Raw genomic sequence first — 27,510 nt, forward strand, 5'->3', positions numbered from 1 at the left:
CTATAGATGTAATTTTAAATAGTGAGAAACCAGCTAGGAATGGGTAAGTGAAAGGCAACTTGATTGATGTGACAGTGAAATGATGGTACTCACAATGTTTAGCAAAGAAAACAAAATAGAAACAGTGGATGTCAAGAAGCAGACTCTGAGAACTAACAGAACTAAAGATCTCAGGGGAATAAGGATTGAAAGGAAAGCTTTTTAAAAAACAACCACCCTCCCACCCCTGCTAACTTTCGAACTTATTTGAAAATGGAAAGGTCACAAGTGAAGGTAATCCAATTGCAAAGGAAGAATTGGGACTTACTTGTTGACTTCAAACACACTAAGATAGCATATAAAAAAGGGCTAATAATGTTGCATTAATAAAGTAATAAGGGTGAATATAAAAGAAAAACATCAGTTTAGAGAGATAATTTCAAAAAGGCTAAGGCTCATATGAGCTAAAATGAGCAAGATATATCAAGGAAAGTGACACATATTTTAGAAATTCCTGGTACTAAAAGGAGGACTGAAACCCACCAATCGGTAAGGTCCTCTTCTAAGTCATGCTAAGAACAAAGTTTGTAATACTTCCTTCTTGCATCAAGCTTTGCTAAAATAATTTCCTACAAGTGCTATCCTTACTATTTCTAGTATCAGTTGACTAGTATCTCTATCCATAACTAAAAAAAACCCCAGGGTAGATTCTGTACATAGACTGTGCATTTTCAAATTAGCTGTTTGATGAATCTCATCAAACTTAAATTACTGCATGAAGAAACCTCAGAAATAGTCAAATTAATTGTCAAAATTAAAGATGACCGCAAGAGTGGTTACTTGAGAAACTGGAAATGGCAAAATTAGTGCTTATTTTTTAAAAATGAGGGGAAAAAAAAGATGCAGCAGCAGACAGATTTGTCAAGAGAAATAGTATCAAGATAAAGGACTTCTTCCTATGACAGGGTAGCAGACAGAGGCCATTTAGACAGAAACAATAGATTGAAGTTGGATTCAAATCTATTTACACAAGCAAGCTAGAAATATTGATGGTTCTCCGCCAAAATGTCAGTGAAATGTAGCTCTGGAGGGATTTGTCTTTGGCTCAGTTTTATCCTGAATTTTCTTTTATGACCTGCAAATTGAAATGAGCAGTGTGCTTATTAATTTTTGGTAGCGTGAAGTTGACGTGTCAATATCTTAAAAAATAAGGATTGTATAGAAGCGAACTAGAAAAAGTTAGGATGCAGTTCAGCAAGGTGCTGTGATTAGAAATAACAGGACAGATACAAAAGAGAATAACTGTTTAGGTGGAAAGTTTCTCAGGTTAATAACAGATCATGAACTGCATGAGTCGTATCATGATGCAAAAAATGTGAAACATCGTACTGTGGTGTATGAAAATTAAGTTATATTTCTGCTCTATGCAGGTTTTTTAGGTCTCAGTTAGAATCTCACATTCTGTTAAGTGAACCTTAGTAAAAGAGCTGTGGACCATTCAATGAGAGTGCAGAGAGCAACAAACAATGTGTAGGTGCCTAGATCACAGACCTAGAAAGTACCTAAATCAATATGGAAGGAATTGGAGTGAGTTGGCATGAATGAGAGAACTCAGTCTTCAAGTATGTGCTTCTGCAAAGAGGAAGGGAAGAAATTATTTCCGTAGTAAAAAGACGAAAGAGAAATTGTGGTTGATTTGAAGAAGAAAAATTTCAAATTAGATATTAAGAAAAAATAGAGCTAGGGTTTTTTTGTAACCTTCATCTCGTAGAGGCCTGAAAAGAGATTAGGCAAAAGTTGTATTGGAAATGGCATGAGGATGGTTAAATATTTCTGGAGGACTTGGAATAGGTAATCTCTTGTGGTGTCTTCTGGTTGATCTTTCATGTTTGTTTTCAAAATTTCTGATTTTCTATATGAGCGAAAGGAGATGTCAGAGAATTTCTTACAAGTTAGAGCTAGATGCGCTCACAACATGGCAAACAGTAGTAACAGAGAAACTGCAATCCTCAATTCAAGACCTGGAGTGAATAAGCTGCATAAGGCTTACTATGGGGAGGCTACAGTTTTCTCAGGTTCTCAGTGCATCTGTGTTGCTCACCAGCCTGGGCTGCGGCACCAGGGACGCTGTTGCATCTTCCGCAGCCAGGAGGAAATGGCCTGCCTCTTGTGGGCAGGATAGGTACCTTGAGTTGAGTAGTTAATTAGTAGTTCATTAGCTCAACTCAGTCCAGCTGGATAAGAATGATTAGTGCCATAATTCCCCCTTTTTGTTTTACCATTTTTTCTGTTTTCACAAAGGCTTTATGGGTGAGCAGAGACCCAGCCCATTCATCCAACTCCAGCATGCTTCCCTCCCGCGAATACCACGTCGGGGCTTGCGGCTTTACCTTCTTCTCCGAAGGACTCTCGCTTGAGCTCCCGGCTCCGGCTCTGGCTCCAGCTCTTTTGCAGCCAGGGCTCTCGGCTTGGCGAGGGAGTCGGGGCTTCCCAGGGTCTCATCGATGTATCACGTCGGGGTCACCAGTTGTTGCTCACCAGCCTGGGCTGCGGCACCAGGGACACTGTTGCATCTTCCACAGCCAGGAGGAAATGGCCTGCCTCTTGTGGGCAGGATAGGTACCTTGAGTTGAGTAGTTAATTAGTAGTTCATTAGCTCAACTCAGTCCAGCTGGATAAGAATGATTAGTGCCATACATCTGTACCTGTAAAATGCTGAATACAAGCTATTGTACATCTGAAGGCAATCCAATAACAGTCACCTATGAAGGGCATATAAAACATCCTCAGGTAGTAAATAAGAGAATGAAGATAAGCATTCTTATCTTCATGTCTCTTCCAACCCTAACCATTCTATGATTCTATGATTCTTTCACTAGAAGAAGATAGATCAACATGTACTGTGTAATGTAACTTATTTTCCATGGTGTGTTAACAGTCTATATAACATTAGCAAGTAAATGTTTTCTTTGATGTATTTTATCTTTTATTCTATTTTGAATTCTGTTGTGTTTGAAAGCACTAAGTATGGATTTGATTCTTTGAGCAGTCGTGAAACCTCAATAAAAGTTAAAATGCTTCGCATCTCAGGATACGCAGCATTAACTTAACTCAAGACCTGGAATTGGTTTTGTGATATGAATACCTTATTGCTATATAATGAATCACTTAGGAAAAAAATGTGACCCTGGTACAGAACAGTGTTTCCCAATTCATTAAATAGAATTATTGGTCCACTAAGGCACATCTGATAAATATCTCATTGTCAAAGAAAACTCATCGAATCAGTAATCAGTGAGACAAACTTCTCATTTTTGTACTAATTTGTACTAATATTTAAAAGGGACAAAGGGAGAAGAGCAATAGGGACAATGACTTTGATGAAGTCTACTGAGTGTTAGTATTAATTTATAGTTTTGTGACTAAAATAGGAGCTTTCAGCCAAGGCTGAGAGGCTTAAAATAATTTTTGAGCTATATGATTCACGTGGATTTCATGAGGAGATATAGCAAGCATCAATTTAATTTTATTGTGCAGATGTCATACGTCTAGACTTTTTTTTACTAGAAATCTCTGGAGTTTTTCCTAGCATGCAGTCTGGGGCTTGTTCTTTGTGGTTGAAGCAAGAAACACTGTGAACTGGAGGAGGTTGCGGCTCTTAAGTCACTTGCCTGCACACTGTGGGAATAGACATGATATTTAGCACAAATTCGGTAAGTGCTTGGTAAATCAGCTGCCATTAAAACTATCTGAAGGAAGAAAAAAAAAGTATATTTGAGGGTAGCGATCAGTAAAACTGACAGAGAGGACTTCTTGTCCAGCAAAGGCTGTGAGATAAAGCAGAAATATGCAATTTCTGTATGGATTAATGCAACATTAAGAATATGAGTATTGTCTTGCTCTGTGCCGTCTCTCATTCTAGAGAGTCCAGAAGTATGACTGCAGCAGTGGTACTGGTGCTGATAATGGAACTGTCATTAGAATGGATTTACTGTGGACTGCAAATGCTATCCAGGAGATCCTAAATAGATTCCATAGTAGGTGGCCCGGGTTGAGTCCTCTGTTGCCATGGTTTTCCTGCTAACAGCTATTTTCAAGATGGTTTATGTATGGCCTGGCAAACAGCCACCATCCCACTGGATGGCAATCCAGACACAACTTTAGACTTGAATATGCATTTGATATATTTGACACAGAGCAGTTTTGTACTAAAAAGTTCTTGGTAAATGTTTAACTTGACAACAAATTTCAGTGTAAAACTCAGATGAATTTCATTCATTTTTTCATGTACTTAAAATTTAAGATGTCTGGGTTTTTTCTGAACTTTGTTTTGCTAGCCATCTTATGTAACCCAACTATTGGCTGATGATTTTGTTTTTTTAAGAGTAGTCAAGCAAATATCAACTTCAGCAAGCTCAGAAAAGGATGTGAAAGTTTGTGAACAATGTGTTGTTAAACTGTTACGATGATTTACTGAGACTGTTAAAGGAAAATTAATTTACTTGGCATTAGATGAAATGTGAGATAGAGAGACTTCCTTGTGCTTATTGATGGTGGCACATATTGTTTTAGTTTTTTAAGAAAGAGCTTTAAAATCTTCTGTTGCTTAACAGTATTAAATTCTTGGCATTGTGTGAATTTTTTTCAGACACTCCTTTGTAAGTATTTCAAGTTTATTGTAGTTTAACTAGAATCAGAATGCAATTGGTGGAAACCAGCTCACAAATCATGCTTCACAAGCATTTTTTTCGTGTCTTTTCCTCCAGAAAAAAAAAAAAAAAATGATATGAGTACAAATTGAAATACAAGATGTTTCCTTTAAAAATAAGGGGAAAAAAAAAAAAAAACGACTGTAAGAGTGATGGAACACTGGAACAGGTGGCTAAGAGGTTGTGGAGTCTCTGTCCTCACAGAGTCAGAACCTGACTGGACACAGCTCTGAGCAACCCACTGTAGTTGACTCGACTTTGAGCAGGGTGTTTGGGCTAGGTAATCTCCTGAGGTCCCTTCCAACATCAACTATGCTATGAATCTATGATTCTATATCTGATAAAATGTGTTCATATCTTTGAAGATATCTATTTACATTAGCTTCTTTGAAACAAATTATTTTTGTATTTTTCTTTTTTTTTAATACTTTTTTATTATTTCATGGGACAGCTGGAGAGATGAACTATATTGTTTGTCTGTTTCATGCTGAATAAAAACAGATAAGCCTAGTATTCTTAATGTTTATCAAGAAAGGAGGAAATGCTTTAAAAGCGTGTATATGAGGCTTTTGGTTGCCATGTGTATGAACAACATACGTCACATCTAATTTCTACAAATTATATCATGGTAGTGTCTAATGATAGTAGTCTTTTACTTTTGGCAAGGTTGGCATAAGGTGCATGTCTGAAAATTCTAGGAGTGGAATTTTGTCTGAGCATGTTTATCTTTTTTGGGGAAAATACCCTAGGTGAAAGTGCTAGAGGATATATAGGAACCCTAAAGGTCTTATGTTTTACAGGAAAAGAAATCCTCTCAATCAGAGAAATACAAGTAGGTATTTAATACTGCTTTACAAGAATTTCTCTTATATGTAGATGTCAAGGGAGGTGATGAGCAAGAGGGTCAAACTGCAGTGGGCCACTCTGTCATGGTTCTGAAGGACCTTGCCCCCAAGCAACCCCCTGAACAAGCCAAAATTTGAAAGGAAAAGAAGTTTTTAAAAACCTTTTTCCTTTACCTTCTGTAGGCTGAGAGTTCCTTGCTGCTATTAAAAGGCCCGTCATTTAATCTCATATCTGGATATTGCCTGTGGCTCTACTCAAGCTTCTTGTAGTTACATGACAAGAATACTGAAATATGCAGGTGCAAAGAGCCTATCAATATGCCATGGTGTTACTTTGTATTTTCTATCATCTGAATTCTTCCTATGTTCAAAATGTAATGTTCTTTTCAGATAGTACTCTAAGATGTGCAAGCTAACTGCATTCAGAAAGCTGCCTTTGGCACTTATCTTTAGGAATGGTTTTAGTATGTTTATTAATTCTGTAATTTTAATTACAGTTCCGTACTTTTATAATGTCAGAGACGCTGTGCAAAAGAGGCTGTGTAGATAGTTGGCAATTGTAGGATATAAAGTAGTCAGGATTAAATAGCAATAAAGGATTCACTGAACTGCACTAACAAATCAGACATGGTTACAGTCTGTGTCAATGCATATGCAGAGATTAGAAGATGTGTGTTGATGAATAGGCTGTAGTCTGTTCCTTATATTATTTTTCTTTGTGTGAGGTAAGTGAAGAGAAAGTGATAGTATATGGTCCTAAATTATATGAAATATTTTATGAAGGCAGTAATAATTGAGGAGCTTGAATTAAACATTCCTTCAATTTATGATGTATGTCACCTCTTGTTTTTAGCTTTGTTCATCAATATGTTTTCCTCTTTCCATTGTTTTTTAGTAATCTTACCATTATATGGTTGTCAAAAGATATTTTGCTTTAATGTTCAAGTAATGCAACATTTAATCCATTGCAGTGTCTCACTTTCTAATTTCTGTTTCAGAAAAAATATATAATGGAGTTTTCTCTAAATTGTTTTACTTTTTTGTGGTTACCTTTCTCAAAGTCTTTTTTTTTTCCTGTAATCTCAATTTTGCAATCATCTGTATAAATAAAAACACAACGTTCTGTGAAGTGATTTGGAGGTCTGAGTTCTCCTTCTGAGCCTATACAATATTACATAGTTTGCCCATATTCATTTTCTTTCTTGCCATCTTGTAATATTTTTTGTTCAAGGAACTCAGAGCTCTTCAGTCAAGCTTTTTGACTGAACAATTTTGTCCCTTAAATAGCATTTTTTTTCAAATAGATAATCTGAGATACAGTAAATGGCTGAACAAAAAAACTTCAATAGAAAAGCCAGGAATAGAAATTAGATAGAAAACACAATTTATCCTCTTATGCGTACGCTGTCTTTGATCTTTATTTCATACACAATAGAAACTGTATATAGCACTTTTAGTAGCAAATGATGTTTAGCTGGTTAAACTCTTGTTTACTTTGCAGCATCTTCAGAATAGCCACAGGTGTTTTTTAAATTTAGGATCAAGTTCACTTTTGTATTAGGACAAGAGATAGAATAAAATGGATCATTAATTCCCTGACTTTCAAACTACTCTAACTTCAGGCAGGCATGGTTTTATACTCTAGCTATAAACAGATGTAAATGCTCGGAGCAGGGCAAGGCTTTTCCTCCCATCTTTGTTACAGTATGCCCCTTTCTGCACAGGCAGTAGAGTTCTTGGTCCTTGGGGCTGTCCAAAAGCCAGAAGATTCCCTAATTCTCTCCTGGTAGAACTCTCAACAGAGTACTGCTCATTAGAAATAAAGAGGCTTCAGTTGGAGAAGGGAAGCTGCCCTTGTAGATCTGTTTCAATTTATTTGTTATATTAACAAATATCCACCACTCCTTCCCACCTCACCCCCTCGAGTAACCTATTAACATTTTCAGTGTGAACTTTTTTCTTGTGTCATGAGAAAAATAAATCTTAAGTTCCTTGTTATAGAAAGTATCAGAATTCTTTGATGAGTCTTGTTATTATTCCTAGATATTTTTAAAAGATGGATTTTTACCATATGGTTTGTTTCATGAGCATATGAGTCTGTTTTGTGGTTTTGGGAGATGCAGTGATCCAGATTTTTTCTGCATATCCTAGAGTCAAATATTGGGATTTTTCAAAAATTATATAATTGACTACCTAATACTGCAGAATAGGAATTTGCATTATAGGCATCCACTTCACTTATTCTTAATGCTTTATTATTTTGTACTGCTTTCATTTGCAGAATCTTCCTGTGCCCATCCCGATGATTTCTGGTTTTGTGAATAAATCAGTAAATTATTAGAATTAATTCATCAAGGTGTATGGCAGGTATATGCATACATGAACACCCTCAACCCCACTCCACACACACATATATATATGTAAATCAAGCACGGTAGAGAAATTTAAATTACTGATTCCTTTTTGTTAGTGAGACTATTTTTTGTTTGTTTAAAGAAGATATGAATTTCTACCAAGTAAGCCCTAGGAACATCGTGAGAGAAAGGTGAGTACAGTGGCTCAGCTAACTCTCTGCCCTCCCACTGTGGGCAAGTCAGTTAAAGCTGTATTGAGTGAATGTATGTTAATTCCTGGGCTTTCTCTGCAGTTCAGGATGAGGATTATGCGGTTTAGAAAAATATTCAGAGCAGCCAGTTTACTGAGCTGCGAATAGCCTAAGGCTAATTTATAAAAGAAAAAAAAACTCACCCCAAAACCCAAACCTGTTTGGACTCTCACCCTTTCTGGAGCTTGGGTATTTTATGTGAGCTCCAGTCAGGTGTCTTTGAATTCTTAAGATCTGAAACCTGGAGGAACTTTGTAAAGCTAGGCAGATTTCAAACATTTTTGTTTCAAACAAGAAAGAGCTCTTCTAATTACTCCATATGTCATATGGTTCAAACATTTGCCTAGCAATGGTAGAACTAAATTTAGTTGTTTGCAAGCCTGCTGTTTCAAACTAGATCTGTGATCCAGGAGAAAACCATCCATGCTCAATAGGCTATAGAATAGATTCACTGCATTATTATTCACCGCCGTCGTTGAAACTGGGCTCTGTTATGTGAGGAAAGTCAAGCCAAAGAGAGCATGACTGAAAAGGTGCAAGACATTTAACCTAGTGCTTAGCACATCCAGCTCTGAGTAGGAAGACTGAAGTGCCTTAATTCCCTTTCCCAAGAGTGATTTGAGGATAAAATACAAAAATACTCATGTAACATCCCTGGCCTTGTTATTCTCTCCCTAGTCCATTTTATGGCTTTTTAGTATCGGGACTTTCAGCCTATTGCTCCTGCTAGACAATATTAAGCTGGCTCACATAGAACTACAAATGAGTGACCCATGTAAAGAATATACTTCCAATAGTGACTAAAGTAAAACACAGACTGCACCAAATGCATCAGATGTATTAAATGAACTCCCGTATCAAGTGATGCTTAGTACCATAAGGGTATACATACATGAACAGGTTCTACAAGGCAGACCAGTGAGATCTGCAAAAGTTCATTCTTAATATTCCAGAAGGAATGGAGTTCTGATGTCTCTGAAGAGGATAGAATATTATTGTGTGTCTCACAACCGTGATGTGTCTTTCTTAATTAAAACATTCATTTCAGCAATTAGATGCAGCTCTCGAATCATGCTGGCCAGGCTGCTATGCACACATGTAATCATACTGTAGAGGCTATGCTCCTACACAGCATCATCCTTCCAGATTGCAGCTGTATCTAATCTTGATATTTATATAGATTTTTATGTCTCTAACGATGACAGGTTAGATATTTATGTTTTATTATTGTCATTAGCATTAAAAAAATCAGATACTTAGAACTTCCATCTCTTCTAGTATGCTCTTACTGCATCTTATGCATTATGGTAATGCTAGAAACTACTGCTAAACTGTGTTTTCAGAGGTGTATATCTTTCTATGAATAGCTGTTATGTTTTTTCTTAGCTTGATTATATCTCCTTAGTTAGAGAAGTTATGACTTTTAAATATTTATCATCTACCTTAAGCTTCTACGTTTTGTTTAAAAAAAAATATGATCTGTTCTTTTCTCAATGTGTTTCAACAAGAACTCTCTCATCTGAACTAGCGTAATGAATAAGTAGCTTTCTGCTAACTGCCTGGAAGATGCACACAAAACACTTGACTGTGTCATTGCCTTCTGATTTGGAAGCTGTGATTTCACATAACTGAGAGTAGTGTAGTGTCCTCAAAAAACAACAATGTCATCATTAATTCATCAGAAACACAGCTGTGAACTTTGGTTGTTTTTTTTTACCAAAGCGAGCGGGCAAAAACATTCCGATGTGCCGTAAAGAAAGTTCCAAGCAACTGGAGTGCACAGCGCTCTGTGTTTAAGCCATTGACCTTGTAATGTGATCACACAGACTTTTTGTAAATTAATCTTTCATATCTTATGAGTGACGTGAACTTTGACTTCATGGGCAAAAGACAGACTCCAGCACCAGTAGAGTCACCTATATCCCAAATGCATGATAAATTTACATAACTTTCTTTTGAAAAACATGAGTCATTCGGTGCTTTCATGTCTTTTATAAGGGGAAATATTAGACTTTTTTGCCTTCTTGTGCAGTGGTGTATATCACTGAGCATAAATGGGATTATCCCAAGCTTCATGTAAAATTTATTTTGACTATTCCTGTAGCAATTATGTGTTTCAAAGTGCAAAACATGAACTTTTCTGTGAGCTACATACGGCTGTACCATTTAACCTTTTGGTAATTTTTTTTTTTCTTTCTAGAATTGTATTCATTTCCCTAAAAGTAAAATTTCTTAGAATCTGTGGTTACACAACTGGTTTGAATTGCATTTTATACATGAGCCTGTTTGGCAGAAAATGGGTGAAAAATTCACTAAAATATTCCTATGTCATCAAGACATTCTTTTTTAGACTGTGAGTCTTTTTAGTATAAAGCTTTTAGATTTCTACATGAGCATAATTATTTTTTGTCCCTAGTGCAGGAAAACTGGTATGCTAATGATTGGTATATGCTATTTGGGATATCTGGTTTACTCTACATTTGTCACTTGGCTTGCGGCATTCTTTCTGATCATGAGGAATAAGTACAGGACCCTGCCCAGTGTGGTGTTGCTTCTAGTTACAAACACGTACCCATCTCTTATTTATCAGGCATGGGTTTACCAGGAAATGAGTAAGTGGAGGGAAGGAGATGTGTACTACAACGATGTGTTGTGTACCTGTTGGCCCAGAGGTTCCATGGTCAAATCATCATGCTGTCTCTGTAAAGTGAGTAAAGGCTTTCTTGCTTTTTATCTGTATGCAGATATGTAGACCTGTGCTTCTGATTATACAAACCAGGATAATAACAGCAAGGAACTGCAGCTTTTTGAATGCACGTGGTTTTCTAGATGTCTTTGTTCTGGGACATGAGAAAGAATCTGTGACTGAGAGAGAGAACAGCGGAAGATGATGAAAGGGTTTTTTTATTTCTAAGGTCTAGAGAATTAAAAACTATCATAAATTTAGTGGCAGAAAGTAATTGTGAGGTTTTACCTCATCTGCCCCAGAAGAAGAAGGAGGAGTTTAGCTTTCCTACCCAGTCTTATATATATATATATATATATATAATGCTTATGCTGCATCTAGTTTGGCAAGGACATAAAATATGTGGATTTTAGTGATAATAATAGAGGAAATTTATCCTACCAGCAAGAATACAGTCATTAGTACTGTTGCACATTTACTATGTGTGTTAGATGAGTCTGAGGAAAAACTATAAGGGTTTTAATAAATGATCAAAACTGAAGTTTACTTTAACAACTAGACCTACAAAAGAGTAACCTTTGTAGTCAGACAAAAAATGAATAATATTGTCATTTTGCATTTTTATTTTTTTTAAAAAACAGCTGTCAAACATGAAGTAATAATAATTGTTTTAATAATAACTTATTTCATCTCAGTCTTAACTTTTCTTATTGTTACATGGTAAATGTAAATTTTCTGGTAATGTATATTTGAATATTTCAATATTTAACTTGTGTTCTCGTACTTACCAAAAGGATCTACCTCCCCATCCTCAAAATCAAGAATGGGTGCAGGCGGGCTTGAAGCTCCAAATAAAATGTTTTCCCTGGAGCAATATTGTTCATCACATTCTTCCTAAAGGCTTTTGGTTTTTCGTTTTGAATGGAAACAGAAGAGCCAGATGCAGGTATCTCATTTCAAAATACCCTTCCATTCTTTAGAAAAGAAAAAAGATTCTTCATTATTCCCCTTCTTCTTAAAAAATATTTTTTCAGCGCTCCATGAAATATATGCCCACATTGACAAGCACAGCTGCAACCTGATATTCCCTATAGAAACTTTGCACTTACCCTGTGGCAACAAGCCTCACCATACACAAAAAGAAAATAAAATTCTTCAGCAGTTCTTTCTCTGACCTCTCCTAAGTAGTGAGTGAGATGTGGCAAAACTATCCCTACCCTTACTCATTTATCTGCACTCATGTACAGTGATTTTTCTCTAAAAGGCAGCAACAATTTCATTGATTTTAAATGGGACGTTCCTTATTGAGTGTAATTATTCATGCTGTGAATTGAAAGGGTCAGAAACATTTCAGGAGAAGTAAATGGGAACTTGATTTTCTTTCTTTCTTTTTTTTTTTTTTTAAAAAGACTTAATAGTCCTGCCATTACAGGCATATTCACATAGCTACAAATATTGCCAACTTCTCTTTCTTTTTCCCACAAGTTGTGTATTTTTTGGTACAGTTAAAGCTCTAGATTTTTGCAGTGCCATAATTGCACTAGAATCTTTGCTGCTATTAAAAAAGAGACAAAACCAACCCTTTCTTTAAAACTAACAATTAAAAGATCAAAACAAGAAAAAAATTACAGTTTCAGATATACCAGACCTGGTAGTTTTGGAAACATGCCCTGGCTGTCAGTGTTTGAGTGCCTGCATTTGCCAATACATGGCAATACTGTACATGCTTTTATTGAGCTTGTGGGATGAATTACAACAACATGACAGTGAAAGCTAAGCCAATGTGATACATTATGGGTCCATTTATTTAAAACTAGGTGTCTTTACAATTCTGGGCTTTGATATATTTCTCAGAAACAAGTTTTTGAAAAGTAGTGTTTTATATACATTTTTCTAATCCTCTGTGATTTACCAAATTTCTCTTGTAATATTGATCTCTACGTCTTCCCATTTATTCTCTTTTGCTTAATATGCTTTGAATGGTATTGTCGGAAAGGTTTCCGTTTTAAAACAGTAATTTATAAGCAAAACTCCACGTGTTCTTTTCTTTAGATTTTAGCTGAGTTGAATTACAATCTGAAGTGCCAGTGTCTCTCTTCTGCCTGTGACGATCTTGAGGAACTACAGTTAACATGAGTACTTGACTGAGGCTCTTGATTTAGCTGACATGAATGTGAAACAAAGAGGAATACTATCATCTGCAGAGTCAAAAACTCTGTAAGAAAACCATATTTATAAAAAAACTGTGCTTTTTTTCCTGAATTTGGATGATTGAGATTGTGCACTTCCTGTATTACTTCACTAAAGAACACTGCGGGTGTGTTATTCCACATATAGCAGAACTTCCTTCATATCATACTTCCGCTACTGGGAGAGAATATTTCCATCTCCAAACTGTATCTCACAGGTCAGGTTTACCATATACATATATATGTTATATAGAAAAAGTCAGTATTCAGAGGTGCCTGTTGCTATTGATACACAGGGCAAATTAAGGAGTCACTTTAAAAGATATCCCTAAAGAATATCAGAAAATATGGTCTCAACTCCTAGAGTGCATAAACTATTATTTTGTTCTTTTTTAAGCTTCCGTCTGTAGTTGCTTTTGATGAACTTTTAGGCTTTACTGCTCCTTCGGCCAATCCTTCTTGATTTTAGTGAGACTAAAGTGCACCTAACTACGTAGATCATCTAGATCATGTGTTTGTGGCTGCCCTCTTTTCCTTCTTATTGGACGGAGGTATTTTGTTAGTTTTATTGGTGGTTTAGTACTTGCAGTGAATTTTCTTACATTATGAAGAAATAAATCTCTGTGCTCTAAGTTTTATTGCTATTTATATTTTATGTTCCCCCAATAGATTATAGACCTGTAAGTATTCATAAAATCTCAAGATACTTCGTTGCAGAGTTTTAAAATTGCTGTAATAAGATGCTGTGGTACCAGTATGCGACACTATTTCTTGGAAAAATAAAAGCTAACATGACCAAAAAAAGAAAAATAAATGGGGTTTTGTAACAGAAAACAGCTGCAACCACATCAAGGCATTTTTGTCTACTCTACTGGCTTTGCTGAAAATTAAAGCCACAACTTATAATATTCAAGGGAGATATTTCTATGGAATGAAATCTGTTAAATGCTTAATAACAAACAGCTAAAAATACAAAACGGGATGTTTAGGACTGTTTTGGCTGCTAAATAGCCTAGATTGAAGAAGTTCTGTTTCTTCAGTAGGGGCTAGAAAATGAAAGTCTTATTCAGAATAGTAAACTGGTATAAAATACCAGTTCAGGAATTTGTCTTATATTTTTGCACATATGTTCAGTGCACTCAGATAAAAACAGCTTGCTTTCTAACCTAAGAATACTTGAAAGTGCAGGAAAACAAGTGCTCTAAAACCAGGGAGCAATCCATTTGTTGAAAAAGATTTTAGAAATGAGAGAAAAACTTGTATAGTGACTCACTCATACATAGTACAGTACTTAGTTTTTTCTGTTGACAAATGCAGTAGATTAGATGAGCTAAATATTGAACTAATCTGAAGTCAGAAGAGCTGAATTCTTGCAAAACATCTGTTAACAACCCTGGAGTAGATAGATTTTAAATTCAAAGTGATTTAAATAAGAGACTTTTATCATAGATTAGTATTTAAATCAAGGAGAGGTTTACATCAGGATTTATGCAGCTTTTAAAATTCTTAGACTTTTAAAATTATTTTTCTAATGAACAGTTGACTCTTACTGTTTAGTGACTACTAGGATATGTTGATTTTCAGTTACCCGTTACATTAAATCAGTACTTCTTTGCCCTAGCCATGAAAATATACTCTATGCACATTTAATTGCAGAGTTTAATGTATGTTTACTTAGAATTGTAGTTTTTACCTTTTGTTCTATTAAAGATGCTGAATAAAATTTTGATTGATTCCTGCTTACTAGGAATTTGAGCCTTACTGCTTATGATAGAAGCTGGAATATAATTCAATAGCAAGGCAACAATATTTAAAAACTATTGAAGCTTAGCTAATGAAAATTTTTATTATACAATATATACGAAAGTCAAATATGCTCTACAGTTACAGCCAGGATTTGGATCTGAAGGCAAGAGGTACAAGAACACTACAAACACTGGTTGCAGTGAGGGAGGAGAACAGAATAACATTATAACATTTTAGGATATCTCTTGGACAGAACCAGATTTCCTTATGATGGTGGAAATGTTTAAAAAAAACCCCAAACACAGTAACCTCTGTTTAAAGCTACTTGGGTTTTTTTTTGAAAGGAAGTATTACCTGAGGATAGTGGATTTATCCTATTGCTTGAAAGGTCTCTGTGATTTTAGAATACTAGAACTCTTTTTGCTGTTGTTTTTATGCATCATTAGAAGACCAAAACTGGTTGCTTGTTCTGCCAGCTCCTGTTTGGTTTCTCAAATTCAGATGAAACAAAATTGAACTCCAGAAAACAGAGTAAATTCAAATGCATAAAATATCTTTTAGTAACTCTGAAAGAGTCTATAATTATCAAAATTTGGCTTATCAGTTCATTTAAGTCATCAGACTCAGCTGCTTAGGTAGTAACAATTCCCAGCCACTAATAAAACTTGCTATACCTTGTTTTTATTTGAATATAATTTTTTATTTAATGTATAATATTAGTTTATGTTTTAGGAAGCTCAGACGTTACACAATTTAGCTATGGTTTCACACTTACCAGTATTTTAGAAAAGATTAGTTAAATGGGAAAAAATAGCTCTAATTTATTTTAAAATAATTTCTGTTACCCTTTATTTGCTTTTGTATATAGGTATTATATACAATATATCCAGAATTTTGTTTGATATTCCTTTGTCATACATTTGTTTTGTTGTCTAAAACCTACTATTCGTAAGTTAATTGAGTAATAAAATATAGGAGTTTTCGTAACAGTTTTACTATTTTGTAACAGTAAATCAAAACTCTTCAGACTTTTCTTTTTGACATGATACACAAGTCTTATGTTATGTAAGCTCCTAAAATGACAGCAAAAGTCAGCATGCTAATGGAAATAGAGATTTTCATGAGTTATAGTTGATATTTTAACTGAATCCAGTACTGTTTAGGTTCTAAAGTTTGCAAATACTATATTTGGTTCCGTTAATGAAAATGCAGCTTCAAAGTAATAATCTTCCTCTAATGCATATATGCATATATTGATAACTGAGGAAAATAATTATGTACAGTAACTTTCAACTACTTTAAAAATATTACTCTTATTAATAAATACATGCCTGTTAGGAATGTTAGGTATTTTAGACCTGTGTGACATTTTTGAATTTTGTTTCCTAAAGTTACCTTCTTAAAAGTTTGGTGAGGCCGTAGAAATTTAGATTTTGGTGTCCATGGGAGAAAACTTCATTGCTAATACGCCAGCACCTAGAAAACGTTATACGGCCTGTAGATCAAAAGCTGCCATGAAATGAAACTAAACTTGAAAGTAAGCTTCAGAAAATGAAGGGTAAAAACTGTGACTTGTAGCAACTCAGAAATAAACCCTTTTGGATCTTTAAAAGTTACAGAATTATTTCCATATGCTTCCAAGAATAAATTCACACTTGCAGCCACTGAAACCTCTTCATTATATCCTAGTGTACCACGCAAATTCTGCAGCTGTGAGTAATGTAGTGTAGCATCTATGGTATCAAATGAGAAGAAAATGGTTGTAAAAGATATAAGGATATTTTAGCTTCCTTTTTTTTTTTTTTTTTTAATGCTTCTGTAACCTCTGGCAACCAGTTGCTTTCTCTTTCTCAAGTCTACAGCATGTGGCATAGATGATGAAGCACAGTTTTTCATTATTTGCACATTCAAACCACAAGCAATTGACTGGATGCTTTTGCGAAAGACAAAATAAAAACAAGTATTATGTCTCTTTGTAATGACTAAAATATGCGTGTTTAAATTAGTTTTACCTGCAAGAACTTGTCATAATTATTTTTACTTGTGTAACCTGTAGGCTTTCTTCAAAATCACAAAGAAATGAACTGCTGCAATTCCATGTCTCTTCTTCACAATTTTCGCCTACTTTTAGTTGCGTATCTAGCTACTCTAAATAATTAGAGGAAAATTGTATAAACTCGTGTCCCCATTTGATGTCTGTTAAGATTTCTCTTTGAGAAAGGGGAGAAAATCCTTTAGGGTATTTTATTTACAATTTATTACTGAACTTCATCTTCTCTTCTGAATTTTTATACTATTTTAATTTTTTTTTTTTAATGGAGATTTTATATGATTCCATGAGATAGATAATGGCTTTGATGTTGTGATTCTGATGGCTCAGGACATTACAAGTTGAATTTGCTTTTCAGACAGTGATGTGACCAGATGCTCACGAATCTCCTCCTGTTTTTTTCTGGTGCTCCTGTTTTCTTGCCTGGTGTATTGGGTTTTTGTGGTGGGGTTTTGGTACTGGGGGAGGGTCCACAGGGATGGCTCTTGTGAGAAGCTGCTAGAAGCTTCCCTGGCTCCAAGTCGGACCTGCCTCTTGCCAAGTGGGACCTGCTTCTGGACAAGGCTGAGCCAGTCAGCAACAGTGGTAGCGCCTCTGTGATAACACATTTCAAGAAGGGAATTAAAAAAAAACAGCTGCAGGTGGAATCTGCAGTGGAAAGAGGAAGGAGGTCCTTCCTCTGAAGTGGAAGGAGGTGGGGTCTTGCTTTCAGCTTTCCGCACAAACAGCTGTCTGCAGTTGGGGCCATCAGGGTTCATCAAACTCCTCAGGCCCAGTGTGGCTGTGGGGAGAGAGGAGTGGTATGTGGGAGAAAGTACTACGCAGACACTGAGGTCAGTGAAGATGGAGAGGGAGGAAGTATGCCGGAGCTGAGATTCCTCTGCAGCCTGTGGAAGTTAATGGTTAACAGTGGAGCAGAGATCCACCCTCAGCCCGTGGAGGACCCCACACCAGAGCAGGTGGCTGTGCCCAAAGTATCCCATGACTGCGTGCGAAAGCCCACGCTGGAGCAGTCTGTTGGTGAAGGACTGCAGCCCATGGGAGGGACTGCCACTGCGGCAGTTTGTGAAGAGCTGCAGCCTGTGGGAAGGATTCATGTCAGAGAAGTTTGTGAAGATCTGTCTTCCGTGGGAGGGACCCCATGCTGGAGCAAGGGAAGAGTGTGAGGAGTCCTCCCCTGAGGAGGAAAGAGTGGCAGAGATGTCGTGGGACCAACTGACTGCGAACCCCATTCCCTGTGCCACTCAGGAGAAAGAGGTAGAGAAATCAGGAGCACAGTTGAGCCTGGAAAGAAGGGAGGGAGTGGGGAAAAGTGTTTTTAAGATTAGGTTTTATTTCTCGTTATCCTCTTTGATGTGATCGGTAACGAATTAAATTGATTTTCCCCGAAGTCGAGTCTGTTTTGCCCATGACTATAACTGGTGAGTGATCCCTCCCTGTCCTTGTCTCAACCCTTGAGCCTTTTGTTCTATTTTCTCCTCCCCATCCCACCGGGGCAGAGGAGAAGTGAGCAAGCGGCTGCGTGGTGCTTAGTTGCCGCCTGGGCCTAAACCATGACGCTTAGATATTTCTCTCCTTTCTGCTTTCTGTCTCTTAGCAGCAGCAGCAGCTACAGAAAATTGACTACCAGACCTTTTCATTCTGCCCTTACACAAACAGAAATGGTGGGAAAAGAAGAGAAGGGAGGATGTGACCAACAGAAGGGAAGGTAGCAGAAAGAGGAAAAAAAGCAAAAGCAGGAGATTTTCTCCTATGGATCAGTAATTCTCTTCATTCTTAAAGATTTATGTCTTTCCTGAAGCAGTGCAGGATTCCCCAAACCCACCCAAACTAGACATAAGCACAGGACCACCAGGTGGTGAATCATGATTGCAGCACCAGGAGCTCTTAATTTCTGAATCCATTATTTAGCTTCCAGTCTGAATTTTTAACACCGTCAAATCAATACACATTACTGTCCTCCCCAGAAACATGCTCACTGAATTGTAACTTTTTTGATCTACTCTAGTTACATTTTTTCTCATTACATTCTGAAATAACTTTTCTGAAATAGCCTTACAGAGGAGAGATCAACTTTTTTTTTCTTTTACGTTCTTTAAGCTCTTTCTCGTAACATAGTGCTTTTAAAACAAACAAGCAAGCGCTAGAAGCTGTAGCATAGCATGCTCGACACTTAAGAATTTCTTTGTTGAAGTAAATGTATGGATCTCTGTACTGGGTCTGGCTGGGATGGTGTTCATTTTCTTCATAGCAGCTTCATAGCTGCTGTGTTTTGGATTTGTGAGCGAAGCAATGCTGACAACCACTCATGTTTTTGCTGTTCCTGAGCAGTGTTTGCACAGTGTCAAGGCTTTCTCTGTTTCTCGCTCTGCCCCTGCAGGGAATAGATTGGGGGTACGCAACAGACTGGGTGGGGACACGATGAGGCAGATGAACTGAACTAACTGAAGGGATATTCCATACTGTATAGCATCAGGCACAGCAATTAACAGGGAAAAGAGGAGATTCTAGGAAGTTACTCATCTTTTGCTCAGGAACTGACATTGGTCTGCCCATGGGAGATAGTGCATGATTGCCTTTGCATCAGTTGTTTCGTTTTCTTTCTCTCTTCTTCCCCTTCTCCTTTGCTTATTAAAGCATTTTTATTTTGACCCACAAGTTTTATTGCTTTTACTCTTCCTTTTCTCCTCCTCTGTCCTACTGAAGCAGGAGGTGGAGCGTGCCAGGGAGCATGTGTGGTGCATAGCTGCCTACTGGGGTTAACCCACAGCAGTCTCACAAGGACATATTCCCGTAATTTAAATTAGTTTACAAGTTATGGACACCAATCCTGATTTTTTTGGTGCAAAAAACTTTGGGCTTTTAGTGTTTCTGGAAATTGTAGCAGCTCTTCCACAATGACATGTATACAGCATACTAATAATATTCCACAGTAGCACTGACCGGTACTATTCATAGACAACAAGTGCATGGTGCTTTGGTGTGATGCATAAAGGTGAAACCTTGGAGTTGATGGTGCACGTTGAGCTGAGCAGTGTTGAGATACAAGGCAAGCATTGCCTTTTCAAAGCAGAATAGAGCTGTTTCAGAAAATATTAATAAGTCAGGAAATAACTAAAGCTTCCAAAAACCTCCTGTGCTGATATGTCAAAAATCCGTTGCAATAGATCAGTGTACTCTTAAAATGGAGTCTTTTGATCAGGAAGGGGGCAGTTAGTTACTTTAGAATTGACTGTAGCAGTCCTACCTATCAGTAAAAATGTAAGTAAATTAGACCATTGAAGTAAACTAGTTCAAGCAGATAAAGTATCATGAGAACGGTTGATTGTAATACTTTCAGATCAAGCAACAAAATATATGTTTATACACATAAGCCAGCTACATGAGTCCGTAAATAGTCCTGACTTTGTAGTGCTTCTTCATTTACTATGTGCCATTTTATGATTATTTACCATAATGATAAATAATCCTGAAGTTCTAGCTTTCTCCTCATGCTAAAATCTGATAAGGCCTTGCAGTGTTAATCTGTCTCTGTTGCTGTGTAGGTGTGGAAAATAAGCCTAAAGCTTTGAACTTGCAAGCCTGTAGTCACAGCAGGTCTGTCCACAGCAATCTACACGTTTGCATTCCTACCACATGCAGTAAGGTTTTCTCTATAGACCCGTGTCACCGAGGAATTCAGCAAGGAACAAGAAATCTTCAGTCAGGGAAGGGCCACAAGTGTGTGAAAAACTAGCCACACATAAACAGTAAAGGTCGTTAGCAGGCTCCTAGACTCCTGGCTAGGAATTAGTTTTTTGGATCATTAACGGTAAAAAGCCTAGGAAATGAATAGGACTGTGTCCTATTAAAAATTAGCCAGAACAATGGAAAGGTTTTCCTATTTCTGATGGGAACCAGAACTAATAGCGTATTTTCTCTTGTCTAGTGGGCTGTTTCTGCATTTTGAATGACATTAATTTTATGTCCTTGTATTTTTAAAGAAATATTTTGAAGTATTTTTTCTGTATAGGAGATGGAAATTATTTACAGTGAGGGCAGTGAAAGCTTGGGAGAAGTAGAATCTAGTGCCTCCCTAAGGCTGTGTTGCTGATTCAATGTCTTGTGACTCTAAACTAGTACAGTTAGCTGTGAAAGGATTTCTTCGGATGTGTGCAAACTTAAACTTTGCAAATTCATAATACAGTTGCTGTATTATGCGATCTCAGGAGTTAAAATGCTCATTTGGTTGCAAATGCACAGCCTTTTTTTGTGTGAGGTGTCTTTCTTTAGGATATTACATGTTTACACAGTTTTCTGATTTCAACAGCAGCCTGTCTGCTTTTATTTCAGTATAAATTTCTTGCTGCTGAGTGGATGACTGATGGCTATTTAAGAGCTTTTTTCTCATCTACTGTATGTTTTTCTTTAACCCTAGAATGACTTTGGCACAAGAAAATTGCAAACAGTGAGCCTTTATTATTTAAAAATGTAATTTTTGAAGAGATATGTTAAATACTTTATCTTTCCTTATCTTTGCGTCTTTGCAAGCCTATCTCATAAAACAATCCAAAGGTAGGAAGAGATAAAGAAAGAACAAAAAATGAGTACTGTTTTACACCGTCTGCTTTGCCTGCAAGCCTGCCACTCTGGAGGAAAACAAGCCCACAAGTTACCAAACTTTTTCACTCTATAGCTGTTGTACTTGTTTCCCTCCCCATTTGCCTTAGGCTCTAAATCTCCCCACCGAGCCCTCTGGTAATGATCGAGGTAACCTGTGAGCTAATTGTCAATACAAGCCACATGGTTTTCCTGAAAGGAAAAAAAGGAAAAATTAAATTTGGACAAGGAGAAGAAGATTGCAGATAAATGGGGTGGGAATGGGGGGAATAAAAGGACAAAAGAAAGGCAGGACAGGATGATCTTCCTCACTATGTTAATTTTATACTCAGTCATTCATTTACACCAGATGCAGAATTCCTTTCTGCAGTGAGTGAATTGCTCTGTCATTAACATAAAATTAGCTCCAAATGATCTTGGCCAAGAGCTTTGAAATATGTTAGTACAGAACCAAACACTTAAAAACATGTGGGAATCCATGTGGGTTTGCAGATGTGAGAATCTTCTTTGATGCAAATGCAGTTATATTTACATAGCATAATATTCTTCTCTGTGGATATACTCCAGATGCAGCTGTGCTTCCAGTTGTGGTATAACTACGTTACTGTGGTGCTCTGCCTGAATGAATGCATTTTGTTTCTTATAGTGAGTCAATTCTAATAATGACTACTTGTAAACAGACATTGTCCTGCAAGTTAAAATACTCCTCCAAGAAATGTAAGGAATTCAGCATGGGCTAGTGGATTAGATTGAGTGAAAATTTGAAAAATTCCATGTTTTATTTTGATTTGTCATGTGTTTTGCTACTAATTGTTTTTCCCTGTCTGACCTATTTTTCATCAGTGAATACTTTCTGCACTAGGTTTAGAATTTAAAAGCCTGAGAAAAGTTTGAAGAGGTCACAGTTTTTCATTTGTTATCTAAATAAGTGCTTAAGATTGTAGTTTGATTTTAGCTATCAAAAGTACATTGATTGATACCAGGATTAGCTGAATCCCAATATATTTACTTGATTTTATGTTCACCTAAATAAAGGTCTCTACTCATTGTGATAGTCTGTTGATGCTTTTTTTGTTGTTGTTTGAAAGCCCTTAACATCTCCATTTCTTTAATGCAGTTGTCTTCTTTTGTGCGTTGGAAAGTGTCATTGGGAAGGAAATTGGTCTGTGCAGGAAAAAGCCAGTGCAAAAGAGGTTGAATAAATCTATGAAATTGAGTTTAAGTACATCAGCTAGTGCCTGAGCTGTAATCAGTCTATAGTAGCAGTTATTAGCTATTATTAATGTTTAAACATGCAAAAACAGTGGTGACTGAAAGTAACCTAAAATGACTTTCTTGTTCACTTTGTAGTGTCATCTTGTAATTTTTAATAGCCCAAACAAGTTTTACAAATAAAGACTATTTTCTTCATAAGCGAAAACTGTCCCCATTCATGAACACGAATGATCAGTTTTCAGGCATAATCCACACACCATGTGCTACCTAGGCTGTGATCTCAACAGGGCATATGCATGAAACAGGGTCATATCACACCTGTAGTTGAATAAGAGATCTTCAGGAAAAAAAATCAGCTAGACATCTGATACTGATCTTTCCTCCGAAATGACAGTAGCTCCGTGCTCTAGCACAATGTAAAGTAAATCCTGTATAATAGTCATTGCACAGTGAATAAAATCATTGTTTGACATAAATCACTGCAGCCTTAGGGAATTCATCAGACTGTCAACTGATCTTTTGTCTCTTGGAGGCTGGGTAAAGCTGAGGTTTTGATTGTAAAAAGCATTTTTTCCCATTAAATGTTGCATAGTGTTTGTAACATTTATAATATATATTATTATATCTTCTATATCTTATATTGCATGGGCAAATCTATTATGCATATCTAAAATATGTCTTGTACTTTTCATTATTATCTTTAAGTTGTCAGGGAGTACTGTGCTTCTCTATTACCAGGGAGCATAAAGGGCTGTAAAGGCTAGAATTAACTCCCCATTGCAAACCTCTCTAAACAAAATGTCCTATGCTATTCTTCACCATTGCCAGCTAGTATCAGTCATTATCTTTAATATCAAATTTTAAGAAATGTCCAGTAAAGGAAACCTGCATGATAAAAAAGACAGTGTGCCACTGTCTGAATAAGAAGTTTACTGAAAAGATACATCTGTGAGATATCCAAGCAGTGACAGGATAAAGCCGTAAAACCATCATACAGAAGAAGCAGCTTTCTTCTGTCACATGGGATGTGCTTGACATGGTAGGTCCTGTAGATGAGTAACTGATAAGCTTTTTGTCACGTGGTTGAGAGAGGCTGTGTTGTATTTCTACAGTGAGCGGCTGGGAATACTTCAGTCAATATGTGACAATCTATGTGGGCTGGTGCTGTCCAAAACCAATTTTGACCCCAGTTGCATCGCCCCAACAGCTGAAAGTCTTTTAGCAATGTGCTGTTTTGCTTTCAGTAACTAAAATTTGAAAGTATGTCTGTATGTATACACAACAAACCAAGATATATGAAAAAATATGTGTTTTGGTAATTAAAAAGCAGTGATACCTAGTCGAAGACTAAGCAAAGCCAACGGCCTCTCAGTGCCCTGTGAACATCAGATTTCTTTCCTAACTTTCAGCATCTAATCTATCTAGAACCTAGTGAAGATGTTACATAAATGATACAGCTATGTAATTGTATATTTAAATTCAATTAGAGTTCTGCCAGTGCTTTTGTATCTCTCAAACTGTTTTATGGTGCTGCTTTTTATTAATTATATTTTGACAGAAGAAATTCTTCCTCTTTTTTTTTTTTCAGACTGAAGAACAAACGGGCCTCTCTGAAGAGCAGCTTAAGACCCTTCTGGAAGAATGTATGCAGCCTCAGAGAACAATAAGCAACGTTACCATGCCAAAGTCTCAGGAATCTCTTTCTTGGGGATTAAGTCCCCCTTGTTACACAAGTCAAGACTCTACTTTTCACTCCACATCTACTCTTTCCAAAATGTTAGTTGAAGACCATATTGTAGGGATGTTAACGGCTCAGGAAAAGGCTGGACTCGAAGACAAAAGCTTATGTGTTAATGCAGAGAGTGAAATCTCTGGCTCCTATATCAGCAAAGCATCGGCTGAGCGTAGCTTATCAAAAGATTCACTGGCCCAGACAGAGGAACTGGATGACTTAGAAGGTTTACAGGAGATGGGAGATAAGAGTATTACTGAAGGTTACTTTATGTCAAGAGCACTCAACACAAAAAGGTTGAAGAAACCTTCTTTCTTGGGTGAACCATTATATTGCATCAGCATGAACAATGAGCCATCCACAGAGGCTGACATTCTCAGCATACCACTGCAAACCAAAGGAGGTGAGACTCTTAACAACCCTGTAGAATAGGCTTTTGATTATGATGAAAAAAACCCAAGCAGATTCCCACCAAAGGTATGCACCAATAGACACTGATTATTATGGTGGGGCAAGGATGTACTTTTACAGAACATAAAACTGTGCCAAAAATAACATGCGCAGAGTAACAGAATGTTTATTAAAATTCTTGCCCTGGCATAATTGAATATAAGACTAGGACTCTTATGAAATATAATATTGATGTTGATTTATTCTGTCAACTGGAAATCAGTGTTGACAACACATATTGATTATCTTTTTGGTAGTAGAAAGTCATGTTCACTGTTGTGTGGAGAGCAAATATTCTCCCAGTAGTTGTTATAACAATTCACATAAATATCCGGTGATTTAGGACATTCTAATACCTCTTTAATGTGTTATCATTTCTTATTTATGATCACAACTATTTATTTGTTTGTATTTAACCTTTCTGCAATGAAGGGAATGTTAATATTTTTTTAAAGTGATTCCACCTATCAGAAAGTAAGAAGGCTTGTTATTGCTGTTTTTACACTGCCAGACAAACTTGATATGCAGACTCATCTGCCATATTTGCCTGTTACGAGATTTAGGCCATAGCTGCAATAGGAAGAAAATACAATACCTGCAGAAAAGGTTGGGGGTTTTGAGGGGTTTTTTTTGTAGGTTAGTTTTCAGCTAACTTCACGTACCAGCTTTGCTCTTCACATAGATGCACGCGTCAGAAGAGTGGAGCAAGGGAAGAAGGAAGTGATCTAGCACGGAGGAGAGCAGGGTGGCAGAGATGGTGATGGGGAACACCACAGAGAACTGCCTCTGCCAGGGGCAACCTGATGTCGTGCAGGATTAACATGACTATATACTACACTACCAGTCTTCTTCAGCAACCAACAGCGAGAAAAACTCAAGTTTAACTTGCTGCCTTCACATGAATTAAAGTTCTCCTTTAGTCTGAATAGATGTAGTACAGTCGGAGTGAAGTGTGACTCAGCCCCTACTACCATCTCTATTAGTGTATTTTAAGAGGGAATGTGTTAAATCAAGCAAAACACCATGCGCTGTAGCTACTAGGTAACTGTTTATACCTGTTACGGTAGACATAGTCGCTATGAGGTAATTTTATTGCACAAGAGGGAAAGGAGATTTCAGCTATTAAGTAAATTTCCATATGGGACGTCTCATGGTAAAAGTCTTTAAAGTAAATATTAATGTTTGTCACATAATAATGTAAATATCTTTGACTCATAATCATGCATTGTGTCAGAGCAACGCAATGGGTTGTTTTGATCATCTATTTCAGTAGCGGCTGAGTAACGTTCAACCATATAGACCTCAAATCTGCGTTATCGTGGTTTTATGGTCATTTTGCTTACCAAATATTTTTTGGGGTGGATGGGGAGAAGTGTTGTGAATTTTACGAGTCTCTAAATCTTGTCGTTTTTACTAAAAACCTAAAAACAAATTCAAGGATATAATCACAGATATCCTAATCTCATCAGGCTTTGAGTCTTGTGTCAGTGTCTGAATTTTAAAAATGGTGTAAACAGGTAATCTTTAGGCACAATAAAAGTGCAAAATAAAACCCACTTCAGAAGTTTGTAATTGTTTTTACATACAGTGCTAAATATTTCGCAGTTATCCGTGAGTTTTTTAAACTAATTATATTCAGATTTACTGTATTCCTTTATTATTACTCTAGTGCTGAAACATTCCTCCAAAATTAGCATTTAAATAGACATTCTTACTGTTTTTGTCAATGTACTGCTTATGAGAAAGTGTAGAGCATAAGACAGAAAACCTTGATACCTTTCCATAGAATTAATTTGTTTCCCACAAAGGTGACTCAGTTCTCTCTTAAGCAATTATTCCTGGCTGTGAGCAAAAGGTTGTGATTACCAAATTTGTAAAGTTGCCTAATGTGTTCTATAGGTAAGCTGGTTGTTAGTTCACTCATAATTAGATGTGCTAGTTGTATTGAGGAATGGAGATGCCAGTGGAGTCCAGTTTAAGGCAAATATATCTGCAGATGAAGTTGTGAGAAGTGTCAGGTGTATTTTTATTTTTAAGAGATATTTATGTAGTTGAGCTTTGTTATGGTCTTAATTTGAAAGGACATTTAAGTATGTATGCATAATCTTCTGTAAATAGTTTGATTTTCTGGCCTGCCATACGTGTTTTAAACTGTGGTGTAAGCAAACAAAACTGCGTTTCTGTGAAACTGGTTTAGCAGAATTTTGGTTTTGCAGTCATTATGGAACTTTAATCTGTGATATAGATTGAGTGTAATATATTAAATTGTATATCTTTTAATGAAAGCATAGTTATTAACATAATTCATATATATACTTGTGTGTATATATATCTGAAGGAAACTCTTGTGCCTTCTGAGATAAGTAATTCCTGCTTCTCGAAAGAGGCAGTAATCTACATTAGGGTCATATGCATATAAATATAGGTGGTGTTTACTAAGATAAACAGAAGCCAGACTTAACAACGTTTTCATATCTGTATGTGGGTATTTCTCAGTTGTATGAGCCAATTGGTAATTATTTCCAGCTCTTTTTTGGGGGGGGGCTATATTAAGTTTTAAGTAGAAGATGTATCACAAACTACTGTTTCTTTTTCCTCTTGCAAACAATATTGTGCTTCCGGTAGTTCAGCATATGATTCTTTTCTTTTTTACAGATGATACGATGATTGAAAGTTGAGAGGAGAGTGATTATATGCTTCTTTAC

At 36.6% G+C, this 27,510-nt stretch overlaps 1 protein-coding gene across 1 annotated transcript in view; it reads left to right on the plus strand.

Annotated features, from left to right (window-relative positions):
* FSIP1 (fibrous sheath interacting protein 1) overlaps positions 1 to 27,510 on the plus strand; it is an 86,748-nt gene extending 59,238 nt beyond the window's left edge. Inside the window, exons 12-13 of the mRNA XM_086614074.1 lie at positions 24,212 to 24,758; positions 27,461 to 27,510. Coding sequence (XP_086470200.1) covers positions 24,212 to 24,758; positions 27,461 to 27,483 — 570 coding nt within the window. The 3' untranslated portion in view covers positions 27,484 to 27,510. The remainder of the gene's footprint in view (positions 1 to 24,211; positions 24,759 to 27,460) is intronic.

The sequence above is a fragment of the Tauraco erythrolophus genome, chromosome 6 (genome assembly GCF_009769465.1).
Source record: "Tauraco erythrolophus isolate bTauEry1 chromosome 6, bTauEry1.pri, whole genome shotgun sequence".
Classification (NCBI taxonomy): Eukaryota; Metazoa; Chordata; class Aves; order Musophagiformes; family Musophagidae; genus Tauraco; species Tauraco erythrolophus.